Source organism: Pholis gunnellus (assembly GCF_910591455.1).
Source record: "Pholis gunnellus genome assembly, chromosome: 5".
NCBI lineage: Eukaryota > Metazoa > Chordata > Actinopteri > Perciformes > Pholidae > Pholis > Pholis gunnellus.
The window spans coordinates 2584044-2611548 of NC_136531.1; the positions used below are offsets into that span (position 1 = coordinate 2584044).

A 27505-nucleotide genomic window follows, 5' to 3' on the forward strand; every position below is an offset into this window, starting at 1 on the left:
TATAATTTATTTCATTTTGTATTTCATACATTTTATATTTCATCCCAATATTTGGAACTTCTGCAGTATTTCATAATTATTACAATTCCTTCTTTCCTAATAATGTGAAATAAACAGACTTTTGACAAATATTGACTTTATTTTAAGTGTATTCTATCCTCTCAATACACATGCATGATGTATTGTAGCATGCTGATATATTGTTGTGAGTTAAAGGCTCAGTTCACCCAAATTACAATAAAGAAATGAAAAACCCTTTTTTATTATTTATCCTCCGTGTAATTTGGGGCAAGCAACCCAAACAGAAACACTGACCACACGAACAAGTATTTAATAAACTACACGTTATTTTTGTGTTTTTAAATGAATGAAAACCCCGTTAATAAATAACAGATCCATGTTGTGTTCATTTGTGGACTGTGCTGTACAGAGCAGATGAATCCCACTCGTCTTCTTGACGTCTTGTTCTGTGAACGGAGAATTAAAACATTAAAAGTTTCTAACCCAATGTGTATTTAAATAAAATCACATAGAGATTAAAATGCGCAGCTCACCGTGGGCAGCTACTGGCATAGTCCGTTTTGATATCAGTGTATTCGACCTCCTCCTCCTCGTCCTCTTCCTCGGTTTGTCTGTGGGGCTGAGCGGGCCCGATGTTAGAGTAGAGGGCCTCTTCCTGGTTCTGGGTGAAGCGGATGCTGGAGTAGTGGAGGTGTTCTTCTGGTTGTCTCGGTGCTGGAGCAGACGCGACGTCATACACTAGATCCATGTTTAGCTGACGGGACAAACACAACTCGAGCATAACTACGTTTGTTATTATTCTTTTGCACAAAATGACCTCACGGTAAAATACCTGATGGACTTGAGGAGACATGTTCTTCAATTATAAGTTTGTTTTTAGTGTCGCTTGGCACAAAATAACGCAAAACGAAAGCAAGGTTTCATCAGACAGCAACCTCCGGATCTGAACAGTGAAGCCAATGCTTCATGTTTTAAAGCTGCATTCTCTCTAATGTCCACCAGGGGGCGACTCCTCTGGTTGTATAGAAGTCTATGAGAAAATGACTCTACTTCTCTCTTGATTTATTACCTCAGTAAACATTGTAAACATGAGTTTATGGTCTCAATCTCTAGTTTCAAGTCTTCTTCAATACAGCATGATGTTCATTTAGTAAATGATGGTCCATTTAGAGTCAAACAGACCATAAAGCTTTAGGGCGGGGCTACACAGTGATTGACATGTCTCTACCTGTACCAGAGACGTATACGGCGTCTCTACATCACTTCTCCAAAGTCCAAATATGGACACTTTCATTCACTGGTTGCAAATAAACAAGATGGCGACAACCACTGTGACTACTTCACGAAATCACACCCTGCACTGAGCGGGTGGAAGGTGAAGAAATTAGGCAAAACAAAGCATTTTTCAGATGCTTTCTTTTCGCCCTCACACATACTTGAACTCTTCTTTTCTCACCTGTGCTCTGTTGGCCGGTCTCTCTCCACCATTAGACTGCTGTGTGAAGGACTTCTTTCTCCTGGAAGGGAGGACAAGCAAGCCACTGAACGGATGAACTGCTATAGATTTAGATGCGTTAATGAACACAACCATAGTGCCACAGAATTGCTCACCTAATCCACAGGAAGACGGCGAGCAGCATGATAGCCAGGAGAACAGCAGTGATTGTCCCTGCGACTGCTGATTTCCATGCTGCTGGAAGATCAAAAGGAAATACTGACGATTGATGAGGGGAATAAAGGACAAGCATGTGTGAGGGTCTTCTGCCAACACCAAGTAAAAACATAAAGATATTCATGTAGGTGAACGCACATTATTTACCTGCTACAACAGTCAGATATAAAGTGGAGTTACTGCGTCCTCTCATGTTCTGGGCTTCACAGGAATAACTCCCACTGTGTTCAGCTCTGAAGTCAGTGATGTTGAAGATCGGTCCTGATGCTTTTGGTGAGTCTTCATCCTCCTTGTACCAGGTGTAGTTAGCTGCTGGGTTAGCATCACTGCTACAGGTCAGAGTCACTGAACTGCCCTCCACTAACTCAGCAGAGGGACTCACTGACACAGAGGGAAGCTTTGGAGCATCTGGAGGAGAAAATACGTATAAACTCATTAAATAGAGTTTGGCAGGATATATAGTGGCAACATGTACGATGGAGCTGAGGTGACAACATCTTTTAACATCTTAAATCCTTTGTAGCTGATAAGAAGTTGACCACAATCACGTCTCTGTGTGAAGCACGTTACTGCAGGTTTCTACCCTTAAAGGGAAACTTCAACATGTTTCAGCTTGGCCCCTATTTCCTCCCATGTTTCAGTGTCTAAGTGACTGACACTTATAATAACAATCACAGCCCGTCAAGACAAAAACAAGCACTTTAACTGGACGTTAATGACGCTGTCTACAGCGCTCTCGTTCCATACGGGACCAATTTCAGAACTTGTTGTAGTTATTAGTAACTTAGGCCCAAAACACGACGGAATTAGGGTCCAGGTGGAAAAATAAGCAAATCACTCTTTGTGTGCTGCAGCTGGTAGGTTTGTTAGAGTGTTGCTTCCTTATGATGTCACGTAAACATGTCAGATCTTTTTTACATCTATCTTTAAATACACTGAATGTCGAAGGGGTTTGCTGATGTTTTGTACTCACACTGGACGTCTAAGACGAGGGACGTAGAGTTGATCCGTCTGTATTGATTCTCAGATTGGCAGTGGTAGTTTCCGCTGTCGTGAGAGCTGATGGAGGTGAAATTATAAACACCTTCTGGTCCTTGAAGCTTTATTTGGTTCTCCTTGTACCAGGTGTAGTTAGCTGCTGGGTTAGCATCACTGCTACAGGCCAGAGTCACTGAACTGCCCTCCACTATCTCAGCAGAGGGACTCACTGACACACAGGGAAGCTTTGGAGCATCTGGAGGAGACGTGTTAACAGAGATGTTTATGAATTAAGTTGTGTTGCAGCATCTGAAACTTCTGAGGAGCGGTGGTGGTTTGAATCAGTGCAGTGAATAATAAACCTAATAGTTGATACTAGCTCTTCAACATCTACTGGAGCAGTGCACGGCTGTGGATGTGTCCTTATGGATGCAACACGTTTAACAGATTGAAGCTGTTTTAAATGAGCTGTTTTCACTCACATTTCACATCAATAAAGACGTATTCAGACGTCCTCCCCAGCTGGTTCTCAGCTCTACAGTAATACTGTCCAGAGTCAGAGGACTGGATGGACCTGAGGACAAGCTGATGTTCTTTACTGAGCACTGATTGGTTCTCCTTGTACCAGGTGTAGTTAGCTGCTGGGTTAGCATCACTGCTACAGGTCAGAGTCACCGAACTGTTCTTCATGATATCACCAGAATGACTCATCAACACTACGGGAACCCTCGGAGCATCTGGAGGAGACAATGTGAACACACATTAATGCTCACCCACTTTCATCACATAAAAACATGCTTACATCAGCGTTTGCTTTATTTTGTCTCCACTTGTTTGAGTATTACCTCGGCCACGTGACAAGAAGCCAGCGTGAATGTTTGCATGTTGTTTTGTTTTCATTTGCACAAGAACAAACTCGTAAAATAAATTATTCTGTAGCGCTATCGGTGGTGAAAAGCTCCACACGGTACCTTTAATTTAATTTTAAAATGTTAGTGTTAAACACTTCTGAAAGGAGCAATGTGATTGGCTGAGAGGAAAATATTGGATTCCCATACACTTCTGATTCATGTTATGTTCTATCTCTCTCCAACCCTTTTTGCATCAGACCTTAACAACATGTGTGTGAGTTTATCTCGACGTAGCGTTGATAGATGATTCTGCAGTGATGAAGTGATGTGATGTTTAGTGAGGCTGTGGAAGCTGTGATGTAATGAGCATATGATGAGTTAAACATTGACTCTGACATATTCACATAAAAAAATCTCGTCTTTTTGCCGCTTGGTGGCAGCAGAAACAAACAGTAAACACAAGACTGATATCATCACCTCATAGCTGACAAACTGAGGCCTCTTTACACATCCAGCCGACACAAACCAAATAGTGTTCATTGTGAGTTGTGTTTGTGTCCACAGGATGTCCAACATTCGCTCTCCATTTAGCTCCGTTTGTAGTTCCACATAAACTGACACACCAGATGGTTCGTTACAGTCACTACAGTCACTTTCAACAAATACGTGGAAGGTGATTGGATGATTTGGCAGTAAAAACATCTTTTCCTTCACGAAAAAAGGATGAATTCAGTGCAGTTTTTTGAAGAGTCCCTCTCCAGTTCTGATATAACTGATGCATTTAGTAAATGATGGTCCATTTAGAGTCAAACAGACCATAAAGCAGGGTATGCTTTAGGGCGGGGCTTACTGTGATCGACAGGTCGCTGCAGCTACCAGAGACGTATACGGCGTCTCTACGTCACTCCTCCACAATGAAAATATAGTAACTTCTGTTCATTGGTTGCAAAAAAAACACATCGTGACCAAGATAGCGACGGTGAAATCAGTGAACTCGAGGCTTCATAACGGCAGACCATAAACCAACGGGTGATGTCACCATGACTACGTCCACTTCTTCCATACAGTCTGTGGTCCTGATGGACATATCCGTCTCCTTAGCAGCTAACACGCGTCACATCAAATACAAGAGGTTGTTTCTGAAAAAAACAACTATTGACTAAAGCAGCTTTAACGTTTCCACCTGAGGACGTTATGTCTGTGAGAGAGAGGAGTAAACTCACACACTGGAGTGGAGCGGTAGCTCTGGTAAGAACAGGAATAACTGTCGACGGGATCAACGTATCCTCCGTAAGAAGCAGATGTTTCATCCTGAATCCTTTTCGTTGCATTCTGGTACCAAGCGAAGGACGAACGGCCAGAAAGGAGACAGCTGCTGTGACAAATCAGCTTTGGACCAGTAGTAGACCAGATCACCTGCACCTGTAGATCTGGATCTGTGAACAAGGAACAGCAAATGTGATATGAAATGACACCATGCACAATCTAACACTTCCTTATGTACATTTGAATCTTGAAAATATGAGAGACGCTGAGGGTGGAGGGAGGAGGGGTCAGATTAGAGGGCGGTGACGTGTTTTTATTTCATGACGTAGATTAGTCTCAGACGGTCGACTCTGTCTCAGAACTGGCCTTCAAAGATTTGGGCTGATTTTAAACAATAGAAGGTGTCTTTAATAAATATCAACCAGCGTTGATGTGTTTTCATGACAGAACAGTCATATTATTTAGTTTAAATCTTAAACATTTAAGCGTGCAGTTATCTTCACTTTAACTTGGGGAATCACGTTACAGGACGGCCATGTTGTCAGAGCGTTTTATTCATTGATTGCTGTCGGGATGTAGTGATTATTTCAACAAATATAACGAAAATATGACCTACCTTTAATCAGAAAGCACACAATCATCTTGATGAATACTGATAATCCTGCTACATTAACTGCACTATCAGTTTGTGTTCATCTGTACCTGTGACGGTCAGAGTTGTAGCAGGTAAACTGCTCCTCCATTCAAAGCTTCCTGCGTTGAATTTGAAGTGGTACTCGGCTGAATCGTTCTCTCTCAGGTCGGTGATTCTCAGAGTGGAGCGTCTTCCCTCTGTTTCAAAGACCTGAACACGACCTGCATACCGGGAGTCTTTACGAAGGTCCTCCGGTTGAGTCTGATACCTCGAACGCTGACTACGCTCAGGGTTGAACCAGAATCTAGATGTGATATATTCATAACCGTTATATGTGCATGAAATGTTCACTGACGAGCCTTTGAAGGCACAGATGCGTCTGTCAGCGTACGTGACTTTGTTGCAGCTCTGACCACTAACACCTGAAAAAATGAAACAATTTGATTATTATTATAAAAACCTCTTTACTGCAGTATTTGCATCGCTGTGCATGATGAAATGTAAACACACATGAAAAGCTTGTAGCTACACAGCGTCATGTGAGTGGAAGTTCGTGGAGGAAACTCACACACTGACGGAGACGGGAACGCCTCATATCCTCTCGCAGCGCAGGAATAGCTGTCTTCAGGATAAAAGTATTGATTAAAAGATTCCCTTTCTCTGTTGATTTTCACTCCGTTCTCGTACCAGTTGTAGGAAGTTGAATATTTTAGACGACAGCTGCTGTGACACTTCAGATCAGCCCTTGTACACTTTGCAACATTACATGATTGTAATCGGCTGATCTGAACCTGGAAACCTGGATTTGTAAAGAAACAAAAAAACATGAACTACTTCTCCGTCATCAGAGACACCAGCAGTGTTTCCTAAATGTTGATTATTTGGAGCTGACCTACACAAATAAAAAGTGTTACCTGTGACGGACAGAGTGACTCCAGGTTCACCGATGTATCTCCAGTCCGGTTGGTTTGTTATGAACCTGAACTTGTACACAGTCGAGTCGCTCTCTCTCAGGTCGCTGATCCTCAGAGTGCAGTCGTTGTTGTGATAACTGTACTGCACTCGACCTGCGTACTCCGGGTCTGTTCTCAGATCCACCGGTTCTTCATCCTGCGTTTTAGTGAACCAGAATGCTCTCTCGACTCTTGTGTCACCGTCATTTATTTTGAATGGGTGTGAGTAGCTGCAAGCGATGTTCACTGTTGATCCTTTTAAAGCACAGATCTGAGTCAAAGTGTAAGCCACTCCCCAGACATTCTGACCCTGAATCACTGTAAGAGAAACCACAATCAGACTCATGACATCAGAGGACAGAGCTGAATGTGTGGAGGTGCAGAGTCACATCGGCTGTCACCTCATGATACACCTTCAAAAGTTTGAGATCAGTTTGACTTTAGACCGGAACAATAGATTGCTGCAACGATGATGGATTTTTTTAAGCCAACCAGGCGGCAACCAGGCGCCGATGCTTCATGTGTTAAACCTGCATTCTCTCTAGTGTCCAGCAGGGGGCGACTCCTCTGGTTGTATAGAAGTCTATGAGAAAATGAGTCTACTTCTCTCTTGATTTATTACCTCAGTAAACATTGTAAACATGAGTTTATGGTCTCAATCTCTAGTTTCAAGTCTTCTTCAATACAGCATGATGTTCATTTAGTAAATGATGGTCCATTTAGAGTCACACAGACCATAAAGCAGAGTATGCTTTAGGGGCGGGGCTACACAGTGATTGACAGGTTGCTACCACGGTGCTGTCTGGTCTATTTTATTCAATAAATCTGTTATGACTTACTTGACAGTGTGATGATGTTAAGTAGCCTCAGTTAGCCACTTAGCATTTGACTTTTTTTGAGACACATGAACTATAAAAACTATAAATAAACCAAAAAAAATATTCAATCAATTGAATATTTTTTATCTTTGGGATTTTTGATGGTGTATGTTGATATTGTCATGTTGTTCATTGATAAGTCTGTATTTGATCATGTTATATATGTGATACATATATATATATTTATATATTTACATTCGTGAGAGTAATAGAGAGAAGACACATCACAGGGAAGTAAAGAGTTTAACATCACACATGTTTGAAGGCGCAGCGATGAAAACAGGAACAGATCAAAACTTGAAAGCACTTCTTCTCAGAGGAGAAGAGGATACTGAATATTAATTATTAGCAGAGTGAAAAAAAGTGATCTGCTTGCTTGGTTGGCTTCCTGTTTGTGGTCAAGTGAGGCGTGTGACAGCACAGAAAAAAAGAAGAAGATGGAAGTGAAACTCTTTACCAGCAGTATGTTGGTAATAAAAAGTCTTATTAGTATTAGTATTACATTAGTATACATTATACAGTATACATTTCTTTCTACGGATGGAGATTTACTTTCAGTCCAACCAGCTGAGCAGAATGGAGACTCGTGGTTTTATTCCACTGACCAAAATAAATAAGAACATGTGTGTGCATTCTTTAATGAAGCAATATGGGCAAATAATAGAAGACAAAACAGACAGAAGCACAATAATGAAAAAAGAGACTGCTGGTCTTTAAGTAGTAATCGTTAGTTTTTAGGACTAATCTTTGTAATCTTTCTGTTCAGCTCCAGAGCAGTTTTCTCTCTGAACCGGTTTCTTGAGAGAAGTTCAGCAGCAGCACCATAAAACTCAACTGGGTCGTGTCTGTCCCTTAACTTTCTTTAAGGAAACTTGATTATTTTGCTCAATCCATCTCAAACAGGCAGCCATCATGAAAGTTAAACCTCCTCCAGCGTCAGTGTAAAGTTAATACTCGATCACATTTTGAATGAGAGTTTAAAGTTGAACTAAACCGGTGTTTGAATTTAATCTTTCTTCATTTTAAGCTAGTTTTGATGCATTATTTAAAGTCAATCGAGGTTTTAAGTGAATCCTTGTTGGTTCAACCCAGGCCTGCAATACTAATATAGATGTAATAAATATAAATGCAGACAGTACCTGATGCAGACAGAAGGAAGATGACAAACCCACTCACGGCTGCTGTTAATCTCATAGCTGCTCCGCTTATCTCTCTTTGTGAAAACATGTCCTGAGCATCATCAGTTATTGAAAGGAGGGATGTGGTCTTGAAAGAAAACTTTTGAAAAAAAAAGTCTTGCTTCCTCTTTAGATAATTACCATGCATGAGCAGCTGGTTGTCTGTAAATCCCCGAGTTAGAAATGAAGAAATGTTTTGCTCAGAGAATCCAACTCCACTTTCACTAAACTACGTAATTATGAAGTGATAACCGATGTCACTGACGTAGGTCTGTCATGATGAAACTACAACCAAGAAGAACTACAAAACTCTACCATCCCCCAGCATGCAGGCAGTATAAACAGCTCCTTCTGTGACAGGCTTCTTCTCTTGTGTGTGAAGGAGAGAAACCGGAACTCCTTCCTTCCTGCTGCTGTCACACTTAACAATCACTCGTGTGCAACATCAATGAAACTGTTCAATATCAATATTTCCTTTGTGTATTAATGTAGATTCAAACGTTTGGTTATATTTTGCTTTTTAACAGTTTAATCATTTTATTATAGACCTAGCTTGCTTTATGGTCTGTTTGACTCTAAATGGACCATAATTTACTAAATGAACATCATGCTGTATTGAAGATGACTTGAAACTAGAGATTGAGACCATAAACTCATGTTTACAATGTTTACTGAGGTAATAAATCAAGAGAGAAGTAGAGTCATTTTCTCATAGACTTCTATACAACCAGAGGAGTCGCCCCCTGGTGGACACTAGAAGGAATGCACCTTTAAGACACTTCAGCATTGGCTTCACTTTCCAGAAGTGCCAAAAACTGCAGTCCCTCAAATGGCCACTTGAGGCTGGCTCCAAAAAAGACTTAATCTCCATAGACCTCTATGTTAAAATGACCAACTTTACACCAAGAATAAACATGTTTACAGCATCGTACTAAATGCATTAAAAAACATATGTTTTTGTTAATGATGTACAATTTGTTTTCATTAAATTAAATACATTTATTTAATAATGCAATAGCCTCAGAAAGGTTAAACAACAACATCCTGAAGCTAGTGTTTTAAAATTAAAGAATACATTTATTAATCAAAGCACTCACTTAAGAAACGTAGCACTTGCACAGCGCTAAATATTTTTTTTACTTAGAAACAGCTTTTTGTAGCTTGCAGCTCTCTTTATTTGCAACCTTTGCTATTTATTCTTGTATAGATACATGAAGCTTAAACAGTTTAAACAATATTCTTTGGCTTGTTTAAATTACAAGATTTGAGAAAAAACAAATACAATTCAGGTTTTCCCCTTTAATTAACGCAGGTGATTCACAAACTACTTAGCAGTTTATAAAGTAATTAAAATGAACTTCACCTTTACAAGCTGCAACAATGAAGTGGTGAACACATTAATGCATCAATAATTATAATACAACATATTATTTAGAAATGAACCTTGCCTCAGTAGATGTTGATGTTAATCCTTTTGTACTTTTAAGTCATTTTTTGAATGCAGGACCTTTACTTGTAACAGTATTACTATGTTTAGGGAAGTAAAAGATGTAAATACTTCCTTGACCTGCAAGGTGAGAGTCACATGACTGAGGCTTCAGTATAGGCTAGTTTGGGGGTTTTCTCGTGGTGTCTGATAACAGCTTTGCTGTCACTAAACATCGACGTTCAGAGTAGATGGTTTAACACTTTTTTGAGATGTCAAACTTAAACATTTGTTATGTTCAGGAGAGCGAAGGTCTCTTATAAGGGAGCTGGTTCCACGTAATTAAACTTTTACCACCTTGCATAAACATGTTGACACCTGGATCAATTTATTAACTGAAAATCTTTATTTAATCAAATATCAAGTTATTTAAACAATAAAATGCAGTACTATCACTTCAATTTAACAAATTTTAGCCACAGGATAAAAGTACAAAACCACACTATAAAAAAAAGCATTTAAAGGTGCTGATCCGATAACAACACAGAGGGAGAGTGACTTCATTCTCTGCTCAGGTTGACATTACTCCACTATATCTTCACATTGACAATAGTTTGATGCTATATTAATGCTCTGAATGTCCAATTTTGCACCTTTAAGTTGAGAGATGAGTATTTAAACAAAACACTTACTTGTGAAGCATCTTAAGTAAAAAATTAAGAAAATGAGCAAAAGAATATTGGCAATATTTGAAAACCGAAACAGGTAATTCAACTAAAAAGAACAGCAGAGCAGAGAGTATTAAAGATCTATGTTGATAGAGAAAAGTATTTGATAAGATACTTTTCTAGAGCTGGCAGTAAGATATTACTCCTTGGTAACATTTTAAGCTAATTCTGTATTAGAAGAGTATTTATATATTACAAGCTGACCACTCATTGGTTCACTGATGCTAGTTCTCTGCTGGAAGTCATAACGATGGTTAATACAGAATGTCAAACCTAATATTCATCCACGTGTGTTTAAACTGCTTAAACACTGAAGTAACAGACCACAGATCCGTGATGTGTTCATACTCTCGGTTGTTTGCTGACTGTGCTGTACAGTGCAGATAAATCACCCACAGCTTCTTGACATCTTGATCTGTGAATGAAAAACAGTGAGCTCACAATATTAACTAAGAACAGGTTTAAACAGCAATAAAAGCAATGACCGTTCCCAACGTTGTGTAGCAAAGACAGATTGAACAGACTCACTCGTTGGCAGCACTGGCACTCTTAAAGATGACAGTTGAACTCCACATCCTCCTCTTCCTCCTCTTCCTCCTCGCATCTGTGAGGCCGAGCTGGCCCGATGTTGGAGTAGAGAAGATCTTCCTGGTTTGTAGAGAAGCTCACGCTGGCATAGCGAAGCTCTTCCTGCTGCTCCGCTGGTGCGCTCTGCACCAATAAACAAGAGTACTTAAAGGTGTGGGGGGGCTTATTCTGCAATTATTCCATCAACAGTCATTCAAACTTCTCATGTTGTTGCATCAAACCTCAGATTCAAAGTCAAAAAGTGAACCACAGGTCTTGACTTCTCTTTTAGTCGTTGTAATACCTCCTGGTCACCAGCAGAGGTTCATGACGTTTCCCTTCATCTACAATCTGTTAACATGTATCTGTGGATGGAGACGTGTAAATCCTCCAACAATGAAAGGGCCAAAGCCACATCACCTACAGTGTTGATGACAGTGTCTCTGTCTCAGCACCTTATAGTTTAAGACAGAGAAAGGCTGGATAAAGCCGGGGTGGACAAACGTCTTTGATTGTGGGTCGTATACAGAAAACCAGAAGGAGTCACAAGCCAAACAATAGTAAATGTGTAGTTTTTAACCACACTGCAAGAAAATCTGTGATTCTAGACCAGACAACAACATTTGCTGTCTTCCATCTTTTCGGTTCTGCCATGTTTAAACTGAAGTAAATGTTTTTACAGTAATGAATGTAGAGCAGCTGTTCAAAATGGCAGCGACATCTAGTGTTTAAACTAAGAGGGGCAATGTACACACAGTGTAATTTATTAGAAAAATGCTCAAACCAAAGTCTAGTTTACTTCTAAAAAATCAATAAAACCAGGGTGTGACATGCCCATATAGGTTCATCATTTTGGAAATGAACGGGATGAAAGCATCCAAATAGGGACATTAAGACTTGAAGAAGACATGATGACTATTCAAATGTGTTTTAAAGTGAACTCTTTGAGACACCTGAGCTCTTCTTCCTCACCTGAGCGTTGTTGTCTGGTCCGTCTCCAGACTGGCTGGTTTGTGTCGAGGACCTCTTTCTTCTGAAGAGAACAACAAATGAAGCATCAAATTAAGTTAATCAACAACTGAGCGATTGTAAGATGCATTACTGAATATAATCACAGTAAAGCTGAACTGCTCACCTAATCAATAAGAAGGCAGCGAGGATTATGATAGCCAGGAAAATAGCAGTGATTGATCCAACAGCTACTGTTGTCAATAAACCTGAAGACACTGATCAAGCAGAACAATTAGAAATTGATAAATACAAATAAAATGATGTTCAGACAGAAGCATTTTAAATAAAGACGTGTATAACCTCAACTTTTGCTTTTTTTGCCCCATAATATAAAAATGGAACTATTATATATGGAGGATGAATTAAGGAGTTACCAACAGGACAAAAACAAGACGTTTACCAAAGTGTAACAGAATCTCTAGAACCTCAGGATCTGCTTTATGCAGATGATAAACTTCTTTATCTAATTGTGTGAAGCAGGTGGGTTGAACGTCACATCATAGAAATAAAACACGAGTAGAACGGACGTTCACAATCAAAACAGCGTAGCTGGATAGTCAGACCGGCGGCCATTTTTATGTGCACCGTTGCCTTTACAACTGTTGTTGCGGACTAACATCTTACAAACCAAACAGACTCACAGGACTCACTAAGGACTTAGAGTATCAACCTAACCCCCCAAGAAATACTATAACACTGAATGCTTCATCCGCACACTCTTGGTACAGCGTAAGAAAGCACAATGCTATCAACGGACGAGTTACAACTTTGCTTTGGTCATTTTCTGGTGGAATTAGCAAGCAAGCTAGCTAACTAGCATACAGCTGACTAGTTAGCTAACTTGCTAATTCTACCATGCTTTAATGCTACACAGGTTACAGAAATGAGCTAAAGGAGGCGTTTGCTTAACTGGGTTGTTAAGATAATGTCTAAGAGAATACCCTTCATAGTATGATTTACCTGCAACAACAGTCAGATGTAAGGTGGAGTTACTGCGTCCTCTCATGTTCTGGGCTTCACAGTAATAACTCCCACTGTGTTCAGCTCTGAAGTCAGTGATGATGAAGATCTGTCCTGATGCTTTTGGTGAGTCTTCATCCTCCTTGTACCAGGTGTATTTAGCTGCTGGGTTAGCATCACTGCTACAGGTCAGAGTCACTGAACTGCCCTCCACTATCTCAGCAGAGGGACTCACTGACACAGAGAGAAGCTTTGGAGCATCTGGAGGAGATTTGTTAGCAGAGATTAAGATTGTGTTACTACAAAAACACAAGTTGTATTTGAAGAAATATACGGAAAAAAAATGGCTGTGTGTAGCAGCATTTCAGACTTTGAAGGTGTTCTGACAAATAGATGTGTGATATTTGAATCTGGGTCTCAAAACAGCATAAAATCCTAATATCTCCTGAAGCTGCTGGTATATCTTTTAAACCTGTTGCAGGAACCATTTAGTGCTCAGATCAGATATTCCTCCTGAAAGGTAAAACAGGTTTTGACCACACAGGCTGAGGCAGCTTGTTGCTGCAGTAGTCTACTCCCTTGTGGTTCTGGAAGTTATTGTTGGTGTGTAATGGAAACATAAAAAGACACGAAATGAATACAAAGAAACATAAAACGACAACAAAGACACTAAACAACTATAGAGTCGGTGTGTCTTGCTCCTGTTCAGGAGAAGTGTTGGTCCTACTGCATGTCTGAGGTCAGGGGCCTCTTGTCTCATAATCAGACTATGAGTGGTTAATATTCTAATGTTTTGTACTCACACTGAACATCTACAACTAGAGATGAAGAGTCAATCCATCCATGTTGATTCTTAGACTTGCAGTAGTAGATCCCTCTGTCCTCAGAGCTGATGGAGGTGAAACGATAGATACCTCCTTCTCCATGAGGACGTGTTTGGTTCTCCTTGTACCAGGTGTAGTTAGCTGCTGGGTTAGCATCACTGCTACAGGTCAGAGTCACTGAACTGTCCTCCACTATCTCAGCAGAGGGACTCACTGACACAGAGGGAAGCTTTGGAGCATCTGGAGGAGACGTGTTGACAGAGATTATTCCAGGTTAAGATTGTGTTTATACAGAAGAACAAGTGGTATTTGAGTAAAAACTGTGAATGTTTGTGTGTAGCGGCATTTTCGAATGTGAAGGTCGTCTGACAAATGGATGTGTGATGGTTTGAATCTTGATCCCAAAACAGCATAAAACCCTAATATGTCCTGAAGCTGCTCAGTGAATTACAGCAGACTGAATGTGAAGCAAGTAGAGCTGAAGAAAGTAGTTATGATCAGTGAAATCTTCTCCTGCAAAGACTGGACAGATTCAAGATGTTTGCTATCTTTTAATAAACTGTTTCACTCACATTTCACATCAATAGAGATGAATTCAGATCTCTTCCTCCCCAGCAGGTTCTCAGCTCTACAGTAATACTGTCCAGAGTCAGAGGACTGGATGGAGCTGAAGACAAGCTGAGGTTCTTCACTGAGAGGAGGAGGGTCTGGATCTACATCCTCCTTGTACCAGGTGTAGTTAGCTGCTGGGTTAGCATCACTGCTACAGGTCAGAGTCACTGAACTGCCCTCCACTATCTCAGCAGAGGGACTCACTGACACAGAGGGAAGCTTTGGAGCATCTGTAAATGAATATAGATTATTATAAGTTGATCAATAGCATCTATATTTAGACACCACAGGCTTCATAAAAGTTAACCTTTTTTTAAACCCACCAGTTTGTAGGTTTCTTGTTAAACATTTTAAGCATAAACTCAACTTCATGTTTAGTGCTCCTTTAATAAAGAGCAAACTATTTGACAGATTGATTGTGTCTGCTCCTTATTACCTGTATTTTACTCACATTTCACATTAACATTGATGTATTTAGACGTCCTCCCCAGCTGGTTCTCAGCTCTACAGTAATACTGTCCAGAGTGAGAGGACTGGATGGAGCTGAAGACAAGCTGAAGTTCTTCACTGAGAGGAGTTTGGTTCTTCTTGTACCAGGTGTAGTTAGCTGCTGGGTTAGCATCACTGCTACAGGTCAGAGTCACTGAACTGCCCTCCACTATCTCAGCAGAGGAACTCACTGACACAGAGGGAAGCTTTGGAGGATCTGGAGGAGAAATTAATAAACATACTTAAACATTATAATATGTTATCATAGAATATTTACCATTTTAATTAATATTTCAGTTTGTTTGTTTCAGACTATCCTATCATTGATCACAGCAGCTTTCCAGAGTGCTGATCCTGGAGCTGTCACAGGTGAGACTCCTGCTGGTGTAAAGTGACAATTAGAAGCCTTTAATCATTTGTAATGTTCAACAACTCCACACATTCTGCTCTTTAGATGCTGCTTGTGTCGTTAGCTGAGTGTGTCCTCTCACTTCTAGCTGTTGTAGGGACTTATTGATTGTTTCTTCACCAGCTGGCAGATCACTTCTAGTTATGTTCTGTAAATAATTCAGCTGAGTCAGCTAAACAGACTGTATGAAATCATATTATTTTATCCAGCCTCTGTTATTGTAGCAGCACTCATGTTTTCAGATGTATTACCACAAACATGATGAATGACTAACAGTTTACATTCTGTCTCAGTTAAACATGTTTAATTAACTCCAATAAAACACAAACTAAAGAAATCAAACAACAGTTTATCTGATTATTATTATTCTTATGTTTCTTCTATTAGTTCTAGTTTTTCTTTTTGTTTCTTTTAATAAAACCATTCATTCATAAATAAACAGCTGTGTCTACTGTGCAGGGGTGTGCACGGCCCGTCACGTCATTTTATGTGGCACACGAATCCGCCAGCAAAAAAAAAAAAAGGAAAAGTTAAAAAAAAAAAAAATTTAAAGTTAGACTTTATAATAAAAATATCCCCAAAGTCGAAGTTATGAGATAGAAAGTGATAATTATGAGATACTTAAACACAGTCATAGAAGCAGCTCTTTGGCTGGTTACTCTACATTTGACATATAAATGTATTGTGAGAACATTGAAGACGACTTTAAACGTGGCTTTACAACACATGAAATACTTCACGTGGGATTGTGCAAACGCACCAAAGATTTTAAGCTTTGAACAAAGTTATTGTAATAACTTGTGTTTGATATTTTCTTTAATAGTTTGATAGAGTAATGTGGGTTTCTTAACCCTGAATTAAAAGGATTTAAGTTATAATAACAGAAATGTGCTTAAATATATTTTTACATTTATATAACTGCATGTACACTATTTTTACACTTGAAAAAACAATAATCAAATGCAGAGACAGTTATTTACCAATATGTTAGGAGCAGTTACATTTACACAGTCTGACATTTACAACCGGCCCTTTGAGGGCGACTGTGATGCTGATGTGGCCCAGAGTGAAGATGAGTTTGACACCCCTGCTTCAGTGTGTTTACAGCTGTGATGATAATTGTATTGTTGTGTCAGTGTGTGTGTGACACTTCTACATGTAGACTGAGGGGCCGGGGATTGAACCACCGACCCTCTGATTAGTGGACCACAGCTCTACCTCCTGAGGAATGCTGTGCTTCATGTTTTTGGTTCCTCTAAAGTCACATACAGTGTCAGTCTGGTGCCGCCATATGAAGTGTTGTTGAACCTCCACAGGCTGACACAGTGGAGTAAACTTACACACTGAAGGAGAACGCTGATCCTCATATCCTCTGACAGCACAGGAATAGCTGTCTGAAGAACCAAAGTCGACTGAATAAGAAGAAGATCCTGTGTTGATGTAATGTCCATTCTTGTACCAGAAGTAGGAAGAACGATCAGGCAGAACACAACTGCTGAGACACTTCAGATCTGACCTGGTAGAACCTGATCTGCTCACCTCCACCTGGAGACCTGGAAGTGTGAAGAAGGAACAGAAATGTTATTTTATTAAATTGTCAACATTCAAGACATTTATATTCTAGTTTTCCAGATGTTGAACATTTGGAGATGATTCACGTGTGAATTAAAATGTTACCTGTGACGGACAAAGTGACTCCAGGTTTACCAGTATATTTCTCATCTGGTTGGTTTGTTGTGAACCTGAACTTGTATTCAGCTGAGTCGCTCTCTCTCAGGCCTGAGATTGTTAGAGTGCAGTCGTTCTCATCACATCTGTGCTGCACGCGACCTGAATACTCAGACTCTGTTGTCAGATCTACAGGTTCACGACCATTCAATTTAGTAAACCACAATGTGTTGTTGATATCACCGTGCTGTATTCTAGATGGGTATGTGTAGCTGCAGTGTATTTCTACTGTTGATCCTTTTACAGCACAGACCTCAGTAGAAGTGTAAGTCACTCCCCAGTCATCCTGACTCTGTATCACTGAAACACAGAGCACATCAGGAACCACAGTCACACTCAGAACATCATCAGAGGACACACTCTCATTAGTGGTGAAGGAAAGAAAGAGTCAACGATGCACACATGATCTCTGCAGTTGGAAGGAACAGCAATGTATTGAACCTGTCAACTTACAGATCAAAGCTACGATCATGTAGCATCACTGAAGGGGCCCAACGTGTCAGGGGCCCCTCTGGCCCTAACTTACAACATTTCACTCAAAGAGACACCAACCAGGAAGAGAATCAAAATGAGCACAAATACAATAAAAACTTCTACAAAAAGGTGAAAAAACATCCACAAAGAGACTCAAAATGAATAACAGACTCTAAATGTGGTCGAATGTGTCGACACGCTGAACGATTAGAGGAAGTTCCACAGAGAGATAATGTTAATGTACGTACAGTCATTACTTTCATCCACATAAACACAACTTTACTGTCTTTAATGGAGCACAATTCTTCCGTTTTATACCGCGACGACTCAGCTGTAACCACCGTATGAGAGCAGAGCGGCGACGTGAACAAAGCACAGAGAAGCTCTGATAACAACACAGAGGGACGGTGACTTCATTCTCTGCTCACATAAACATTCATCCTCTATATCTTTACATAGACAATAGTAGTTTGCTGCTTTATTAATGCTCTGAATGTTGTAGTGATGTCTCAGATCAGCCAAAATCCACTATTTGAGATAACAACACCAGGAGATAATAAGGTTCGATTATTGCTATTTGCCCGTCAATGTTTAGGTAAAATGACAGTGAGACGTTGTGAAAAACAGATCTGTGTTGATTGAAGTTTACAGGAAGACAAGTGAATGTCTGCAGGCTGTTGAAGGTCTTCAACAAACTGCATCTCATCACACATCAAATCTGGAAAATTGGAAAAAACTGAGACCTAAACCAGCCTCCTTCTGAAGTTCCTCAAGTTCACTGAACACGTGTGATAAAAGCACTAAAGTGTAAATGTACAGTACCTGACACGGAGAGAAAGAGGACGACGAGTCCACTCGTTGCTGCTGTTAAACCCATAGCTGCTCATCTCTCTTCTTCATCAAATACTGAGCACCTCCGTCAACTTAGAGAGGATGTGGTCTAGAACACAAGAACCTGGTGAGATGATTGTGGTTGGCACAGTTTTACAAAACAGAGGCAACATTCTTCAAACCTGGCACGGCTTTCATGTGCTTGGAAAACAAAACTTAACAATACTTTTGTGTGTATGTACCTGTACTATTCATATATATTTATATATATATATACACACCCTGTATATATATATATACATTATACACAAGTTTTTAATCTCTCCTCCTGTGTCTGTTGTGACCAGATTTTGGCAAATTACTTTTGAAATGTCACAATCAACAGATCTAGTTGCTGAACAAAACCTGTAAGAATCATAAACATTTGTAAAAAGTTTATTTTCTGTAATAATTCCAAAATCAAATGAAAGACTCTCATTGGCTGTTTGTCGAGGCTGACTTCCTGTTAACCTACAGAGAGAAGCAGCTTTGCCTTTTTTAGAAATCTGTGTCAATGAATCTCTGCAGGTTTGTGAAGACTTTTTTGGTCACGTCCCCGATGTGTAAAGGCCTTTAATTGTGACGGTGTTTAAGTCTGAGACGTCTTCATGTGCAGGACAAGAGTCTATCTGTTGAGGAGAGATGAGAAAATAAAACTCACCTCATTCACTCATTGGATCAAAAATGTACACGAGGATGTTTAAGTGGAGACACTACAGGTGAATAGAGTAGAAACATGAACTGATTGATATCACCATGAAACTTCACCAGTACATTACTCACATTAAGACTATTGTTGTTTGTATTTAGAGATTTCTGAAATGTTATGTTTAAATATACAAATGTCATTATCTAATGGTAACTTTTATTGTATTTAGGTCTGTTTTTGCTTCTATAACTGAGTTGAAGAGACTTTAATGGATTTCTCTGCTCAGACAGACGTGATGTGATGACAATCAGTATTTATTAAAAGCCATTTATTACATTAAAGTTAAATCATGTACATATGTAACGTACCTGCACAGGTACAAATAAAGCATGCATCATGAATATTCTGTTCAGGCTTGAAGTGAGTACTGCGATAGTAGAATCTAAAAACATCTACTGCGATAGTAGACTCTAAAAACATCTACTGTGATAGTAGACTCTATCAGATGTTCTAATAATAATAAAACTTCTACTGCGATAGTAGAATTATTAAAACATGTCCTGAGCATTATCAGTTATTCAAAGGAGGGATGTGGTCTTGAAAGAAAACTTGTGTCTTTTTAGGGACACTGTATTTGTCTGAGCTGATCAAAAGAAAACCTCTTGCTTCCTCTTTAGATAATTACCATGCATGAGCAGCTGGTTGTCTGTAAATCCCCGAGTTAGAAATGAAGAAATGTTTTGCTCAGAGCAGCAGGAAGGAAGGAGTTCCGGTTCCTCTCCTTCACACACAAGAGAAGAAGCCTGTCACAGAAGGAGCTGTTTATACAGCCTGCATGCTGGGGGATGATAGATTTTTGTAATCCTTCTTGGTTGTAGTTTCACCATGACAGACCTACGTCAGTGACATTGGCCATCGCATCATAATTACGTAGTTTAGTGAAAGTGGAGTTGGACTGCTGTCACACTTAACAATCACTCGTGTGCAACATCAATGAAACTGTTCAATATCAATATTTCCTTTGTGTATTAATGTAGATTCGAACATTTGGTTATATTTAGCTTTTTAAAAGTTTAATAATTTTATTATAGACCTAGCTTCCTTTATGGTCTGTTTGACTCTAAATGGACCATCATTTACTAAATGAACATCATGCTGTATTGAAGAAGACTTGAAACTAGAGATTGAGACCATAAACTCATGTTTACAATGTTTACTGAGGTAATAAATCAAGAGAGAAGTAGAGTCATTTTCTCATAGACTTCTATACAAACAGAGGAGTCGCCCCCTGGTGGACACTAGAAGGAATGCACCTTTAAGACACTTCAGCATTAGCTTCACTTTCCAGAAATGCCAAAAACTGCAGTCCCTCAAATGGCCACTTGAGGCTGGCTCCAAAAATGACTTAATCCCCATAGACCTCTATGTTAAAATGACCAACTTTACAGCAAGAATAAACATGTTTACAGCATCGTACTAAATGCATTGAAATACACATGTTTTTGTTAATGATGTACAATTTGTTTCACTAAATACAATTAATTGATTTGATAATGCAATAGCCTCAGAAAGGTTAAAAGAAACAGCTTTTTGTAGCTTGCAGCTCTCTTTATTTGCAACCTTTGCTATTTATTCTTGTATAGATACATAAAGCTTAAACAGTTTGAACAATATTCTTTGGCTTGTTTAAATTACAAGATTTGAGAAAAAACAAATACAATTCAGGTTTTCCCCTTTAATTAACGCAGGTGATTCACAAACTACTTAGCAGTTTATAAAGTAATTAAAATGAACTTCACCTTTACAAGCTGCAACAATGAAGTGGTGAACACATTAATGCATCAATAATTATAATACAACATATTATTTAGAAATGAACCTTGCCTCAGTAGATGTTGATGTTAATCCTTTTGTACTTTTAAGTAATTTTTTGAATGCAGGACATTTACTTGTAACAGTATTACTATGTTTAGGGAAGTAAAAGATGTAAATACTTCCTTGACCTGCAATGTGAGAGTCACATGACTGAGGCTTCAGTATAGGCTAGTTTTGGGGTTTTCTCGTGGTGTCTGATAACAGCTTTGCTGTCTCTTAACATCTACGTTCCGAGTAGTTGGTTTAACACTTTTTTGAGATGTCAAACTTAAACTTTTGTTATGTTCAGGAGAGCGAAGGTCTCTTATAAGGGAGCTGGTTCCACATAATTAAACTTTTACCACCTTGCATAAACATGTTGACACCTGGATCAATTTGTTAACTGAAAATCTTTATTTTATCAAATATCAAGTTATTTAAACAATAAAATGCAGGACTATCACTTCAATTTAACAAACTTTAGCCACAGGTTAAAATCACAAATTAAGTACAAAACCACACTAAAAAAAAAAGCATTTAAAGCTGCTGAATTACAAACTCAGAACACATGTATGATTGAAGGATTGCCTCCGCACGGCTCTCAATATGGCAACAAGAATCCAACAATTCACACAACAACAACAGTGCTGACAGAGCTAACAATGTTAACCATGGAACGGTGTTATGAGCTGTAACCGCCGTTTGAGAGCAGCGCAGAGCGGTGCTGATTAGTTAACAGGTAGGACGCACTCAAATGCACTAAAATGTAAAACGTACACCCTTTCCGCCCGGCTTGATATCAACTAGTAAGAGAGTAACTTCATTCTCTGCTCAGGTTGACATTACTCCACTATATCTTTATATCTTCATATCGACAATAGTTTGATGCTATATTAATGCTCTGAATGTCCAATTTTGCACCTTTAAGTTGAGAGACGAGTATTTAAACAAAACACTTACTTGTGAAGCATCTTAAGTAAAAAATTAAGAAAATGAGCAAAAGAATATTGGCAATATTTGAAAACCGAAACGGGTAATTCAACTAAAAAGAACAGCAGAGCAGAGAGTAGTAAAGATCTATGTTTATAGAGAAATGTACTTGATAAGATACTTTTCTAGAACAGGCAGTAAGATATTACTCCTTAGTAACATTTTAAGCTAATTCTGTATTAGAAGAGTATTTATATATGACAAGCTGACCACTCATTGGTTCACTGATACTAGTTCTCTGCTGGAAGTCATAACGATGGTTAATACAGAATGTCAAACCTAATATTCATCCACGTGTGTTTAAACTGCTTAAACACTGAAGTAACAGACCACAGATCCGTGATGTGTTCATACTCTCGGTTGTTTGCTGACTGTGCTGTACAGTGCAGATAAATCACCCACAGCTTCTTGACATCTTGATCTGTGAATGAAAAACAGTGAGCTCACAATATTAACTAAGAACAGGTTTAAACAGCAATAAAAGCAATGACCGTTCCCAACGTTGTGTAGCAAAGACAGATTGAACAGACTCACTCGTTGGCAGCACTGGCACTCTTAAAGTTGACAGTTGAGTACTCCACATCCTCCTCTTCCTCCTCTTCCTCCTCGCATCTGTGGGGCCGAGCTGGCCCGATGTTGGAGTAGAGAAGATCTTCCTGGTTTGTAGAGAAGCTCACGCTGGCATAGCGAAGCTCTTCCTGCTGCTCCGCTGGTGCGCTCTGCACCAATAAACAAGAGTACTTAAAGGTGTGGGGGGGCTTATTCTGCAATTATTCCATCAACAGTCATTCAAACTTCTCATGTTGTTGCATCAAACCTCAGATTCAAAGTCAAAAAGTGAACCACAGGTCTTGACTTCTCTTTTAGTCGTTGTAATACCTCCTGGTCACCAGCAGAGGTTCATGACGTTTCCCTTCATCTACAATCTGTTAACATGTATCTGTGGATGGAGACGTGTAAATCCCCCAACAATGAAAGGGCCAAAGCCACATCACCTACAGTGTTGATGACAGTGTCTCTGTCTCAGCACCTTATAGTTTAAGACAGAGAAAGGCTGGATAAAGCCGGGGTGGACAAACTTCTTTGATTGTGGGTCGTATACAGAAAACCAGAAGGAGACGCAAGCCAAACAATAGTAAATGTGTAGTTTTTAACCACACTGCAAGAAAATCTGTGATTCTAGACCAGACAACAACATTTGCTGTCTTCCATCTTTTCGGTTCTGCCATGTTTAAACTGAAGTAAATGTTTTTACAGTAATGAATGTAGAGCAGCTGTTCAAAATGGCAGCGACATCTAGTGTTTAAACTTAGAGGAGCAATGTACACACAGTGTAATTTATTCGAAATATGCTCAAACCAAAGTCTAGTTTACTTCTAAAAAATCAATAAAACCAGGGTGTGACATGCACATATAGGTTCATCATTTTGGAAATGAACAGGATGAAAGTATCCAAATAGGGACATTAAGACTTGAAAAAGACATGATGACTATTCAAATGTGTTTTAAAGTGAACTCTTTGAGACACCTGAGCTCTTCTTCCTCACCTGAGCGTTGTTGTCTGGTCCGTCTCCAGACTGGCTGGTTTGTGTCGAGGACCTCTTTCTTCTGGATAGAACAGTAAATGAAGCATCAAATTAAGTTAATCAACAACTGAGCGATTGTAAGATGCATTACTGAATATAATCACAGTAAAGCTGAACTGCTCACCTAATCAATAAGAAGGCAGCGAGGATTATGATAGCCAGGAAAATAGCAGTGATTGATCCAACAGCTACTGCTATCAATGAACCTGAAGACACTGATCAAGCAGAACAATTAGAAATTGATAAATACAAATAAAATGATGTTCAGACAGAAGCATTCTAAATAAAGACGTGTATAACCTCAACTTTAGCTTTTTTTGCCCCATAATATAAAAATGAAACTATTATATATGGAGGATGAATTAAGGAGTTACCAACAGGATAAAAACAAGATGTTTAACGAACCTCTAGAACCTCAGGATCTACTTTATGCAGATGATAAACTTCTTTATCTATTTGTGACTTCCAGGGCGAGTGTGAAGCAGTTGGGTTGAACGTCACATCATAGAAATAAAACACGAGTAGAACGGACATTCACATTCAAAGCAGCGTAGCTGGATGGTCAGACCGGCGGCCATTTTTATGTGCACCGTTGCCTTTGCGACTGTTGTAGCGGACTAACTTCCTACAAACCAAACAGACTCACAGGACTCACTGAGGACTTAGAGTATCAACCTAACCCCCCAAAAAATACTATAACACTGAATGCTTCATCCGCACACTCTTGGTACAGCGTAAGAAAGCACAATACTATCAACGGACGAGTTACAACTTTCCTTTGGTCATTTTCTGTAACCAGCGTAGCATTAAAGCATGGGGGAATTAGCAAGCAAGCTAGCTAACTAGCATACAGCTGACTAGTTAGCTAACTTGCTAATTCCACCATGCTTTAATGCTACACAGGTTACAGAAATGAGCTAAAGGAGGCGCTTGCTTAACTGGGTTGTTAAGATAATGCCTAAGAGAATACCCTTCATAGTATGATTTACCTGCAACAACAGTCAGATGTAAAGTGGAGTTACTGCGTCCTCTCATGTTCTGGGCTTCACAGGAATAACTCCCACTGTGTTCAGCTCTGAAGTCAGTGATGATGAAGATCTGTCCTGATGCTTTTGGTGAGTCTTCATCCTCCTTGTACCAGGTGTAGTTAGCTGCTGGGTTAGCATCACTGCTACAGGTCAGAGTCACTGAACTGCCCTCCACTATCTCAGCAGAGGGACTCACTGACACAGAGGGAAGCTTTGGAGCATCTGGAGGAGAAATTAATAAACATACTTAAACATTATAATATGTTATCATAGAATATTTACCATTTTAATTAATATTTCAGTTTGTTTGTTTCAGACTATCCTATTATTGATCACAGCAGCTGTCCAGAGTGCTGATCCTGGAGCTGTCACAGGAGAGACTCCTGCTGGTGTAAAGTGACAATAAGAAGCCTTTAATCATTTGTAATGTTCAACAACTCCACACATTCTGCTCTTTAGATGCTGCTTGTGTCGTTAGCTGAGTGTGTCCTCTCACTTCTAGCTGTTGTAGGGAGTTATTGATTGTTTCTTCACCAGCTGGCAGATCACTTCTAGTGATGTTCTGTAAATAATTCAGCTGAGTCAGCTAAACAGACTGTATGAAATCATATTATTTTATCCAGCCTCTGTTATTGTAGCAGCACTCATGTTTTCAGATGTATTACCACAAACATGATGAATGACTAACAGTTTACATTCTGTCTCAGTTAAACATGTTTAATTAACTCCAATAAAACACAACTAGTTTCTTCTAGTTCTAGCTTGTTTTTTTTCTTTTAATAAAACCATTAACTCATAAATAAACAGCTTTGTCTACTTTAAGACTTAGAAGACTTCAGTGTGTTTACAGCTGTGATGATAAGTGTATTGTTGTGTCAGTGTGTGTGTGACACTTCTACATGTAGACTGAGGGGCCGGGGATTGAACCACCGACCCTCTGATTAGTGGACCACAGCTCTACCTCCTGAGGAATGCTGTGCTTCATGTTTTTGGTTCCTCTAAAGTCACATACAGTGTCAGTCTGGTGCCGCCATATGAAGTGTTGTTGAACCTCCACAGGCTGACACAGTGGAGTAAACTTACACACTGAAGGAGAACGCTGATCCCCATATCCTCTTACAGCACAGGAATAGCTGTTTACATCATCAAAGTAGACTGAATGAGAAGAAGATCCTGTCTTGATGTAATGTCCATTCTTGTACCAGTAGTAGGAAGAACGATCAGGCAGAAAACAACTGCTGAGACACTTCAGCACCAACCTGGTAGAACCTGATCTACTCACCTCCACCCGGAGACCTGGATCTGTGAAGAAGGAACAGAAATGTTATTTTATTAAACTGTCAACATTCACACAAGACATTTATATTCTAGTTTTACAGATGTTGAACATTTGGAGATGATTAACATGTGAATTAAAATGTTACCTGTGACGGACAAAGTGACTCCAGGTGAACCAGTATATTTCTCTGTTGGTTGGTTTGTTGTGAACGTGAACTTGTACTCAGCTGAGTCGCTCTCTCTCAGGCCTCTGATTGTCAGAATGCACGTCTTCTTATAACAATAGTAGAACACACGACTTGAATACTCAGAGTCTGTTTTCAGATCCACAGGTTCACCATCTTTCTCTTTAGTAAACCAGAATCTGTTGTTGATATCACCGTGCTGTATTCTAGATGGGTATGTGTAGCTGCAGTGTATTTCTACTGACAATCCTTTTACAGCACAGACCTCAGTAGAAGAGTAAGTCACTCCCCAGCCATCCTGACTCTGTATCACTGAAACACAGAGCACATCAGGAACCACAGTCACACTCAGAACATCATCAGAGGACACACACTCATTAGTGGTGAAGGAAAGAAAGAGTCAACGATGTACACATGATCTCTGCAGTTGGAAGGAACAGCAATGTATTGAACCTGTCAACTTACAGATCAAAGCTACGATCATGTAGCATCACTGAAGGGGCCCAACGTGTCAGGGGCCCCTCTGGCCCTAACTTACAACATTTCACTCAAAGAGACACCAACCAGGAAGAGAATCAAAATGAGCACAAATACAATAAAAACTTCTACAAAAAGGTGAAAAAACATCCACAAAGAGACTCAAAATGAATAACAGACTTTAAATGTGGTTGAATGTGTCGACACGCTGAACGATTAGAGGAAGTCATTACTTTCATCCACATAAACACAACTTTACTGTCTTTAATGGAGCACAACTCTTCAGTTTATAAAGGTTATGATGTTAAGGTACAAGTGTACAGAGATGCTGCTGGTGTTAAAAACAGCTCTGTGCTGGTCGTCCTGTAAAGACTTCAATCTAAAGAAAGAAAAGTGAATGTTGCTCCACATTTTATAACATCAGATGTGTTTATTAACTGAAAACACAGCTTCCTCTGTTGTCCTGAGGTGCACTAACGGCCTCACAATATAAATGTAGATGTACAGTACCTTGTACAGAGAGAAGGAAGACAACAAATCCACTGGCTGCTGCTGTTGAACTCATAGCTGCTCCTCTCTGTTAAACCAGCAGGTAGATCAGAAACACTTTATGTCAGTAAGTCACCACAAACATTTCTACTTTAAGAAGGAGGGTGTTGTCTTTGCAGTCAGCTTGAGTATTCTGGGGTTGGTTCAACACTGCTGTTTAACACTGACCTGGCTTCCTTCTTCTTTACATTATTAGTATGCATGAACAGACCAATGACTGTAAATCCTCAAGTTGAAATGAAGAAATCATTCTTGCTGTTGTTTTGAAAACGATGCATGAACTTCTTGAAATGATGTTGTGTAAAAATGACAATAAGAGTCATTGTGTGTCTCTGATACAATTTTAGGAAGAATTACTCTGTTTTCTCCCACATATTTCA

At 39.5% G+C, this 27505-nt stretch overlaps 2 protein-coding genes across 5 annotated transcripts; both read right to left on the reverse strand.

Moving 5' to 3' along the window:
* LOC306696430 (sialic acid-binding Ig-like lectin 10) lies at nt 1–27222 on the reverse strand. 4 transcript variants are annotated; one of them, XM_079160036.1, is made up of 12 exons: nt 27087–27222; nt 6337–6693; nt 5991–6221; nt 5491–5844; nt 4746–4958; nt 3154–3408; nt 2667–2927; nt 1841–2101; nt 1633–1735; nt 1478–1538; nt 555–775; nt 1–467 (listed from the first exon to the last, which is right to left on the reverse strand). In XM_079160036.1, the coding sequence occupies exons 1-12, from the start codon at nt 27139–27141 to the stop codon at nt 407–409; spliced, it is 2433 nt and encodes an 810-aa protein (XP_079016162.1). In that variant the 5' UTR covers nt 27142–27222; the 3' UTR covers nt 1–406. The 4 variants fall into 4 exon arrangements, with proteins under 4 accessions (XP_079016162.1, XP_079016164.1, XP_079016163.1 ...); XM_079160038.1 differs by lacking the exon at nt 27087–27222 and adding an exon at nt 8393–8453 and having other exon boundaries at nt 1633–1711; XM_079160037.1 differs by lacking the exon at nt 27087–27222 and adding an exon at nt 8393–8453 and having other exon boundaries at nt 1633–1714.
* On the reverse strand, nt 9886–26583 carry LOC306696195 (Fc receptor-like protein 2; the record flags this gene model as incomplete). The annotated part of the gene is made up of 16 exons (XM_079159748.1): nt 9886–11000; nt 11114–11296; nt 12125–12185; nt 12288–12378; nt 13124–13384; nt 13927–14187; nt 14520–14789; nt 15011–15265; nt 16798–17027; nt 22557–22741; nt 23570–23630; nt 23733–23823; nt 24598–24858; nt 25919–25938; nt 26345–26411; nt 26565–26583. 15 exons carry the CDS (start codon nt 26581–26583, stop codon nt 11135–11137), a joined length of 2295 nt encoding a protein of 764 aa, XP_079015874.1. The 3' UTR covers nt 9886–11000; nt 11114–11134.
* Nucleotides 27223–27505: the final 283 nt, after the last annotated feature.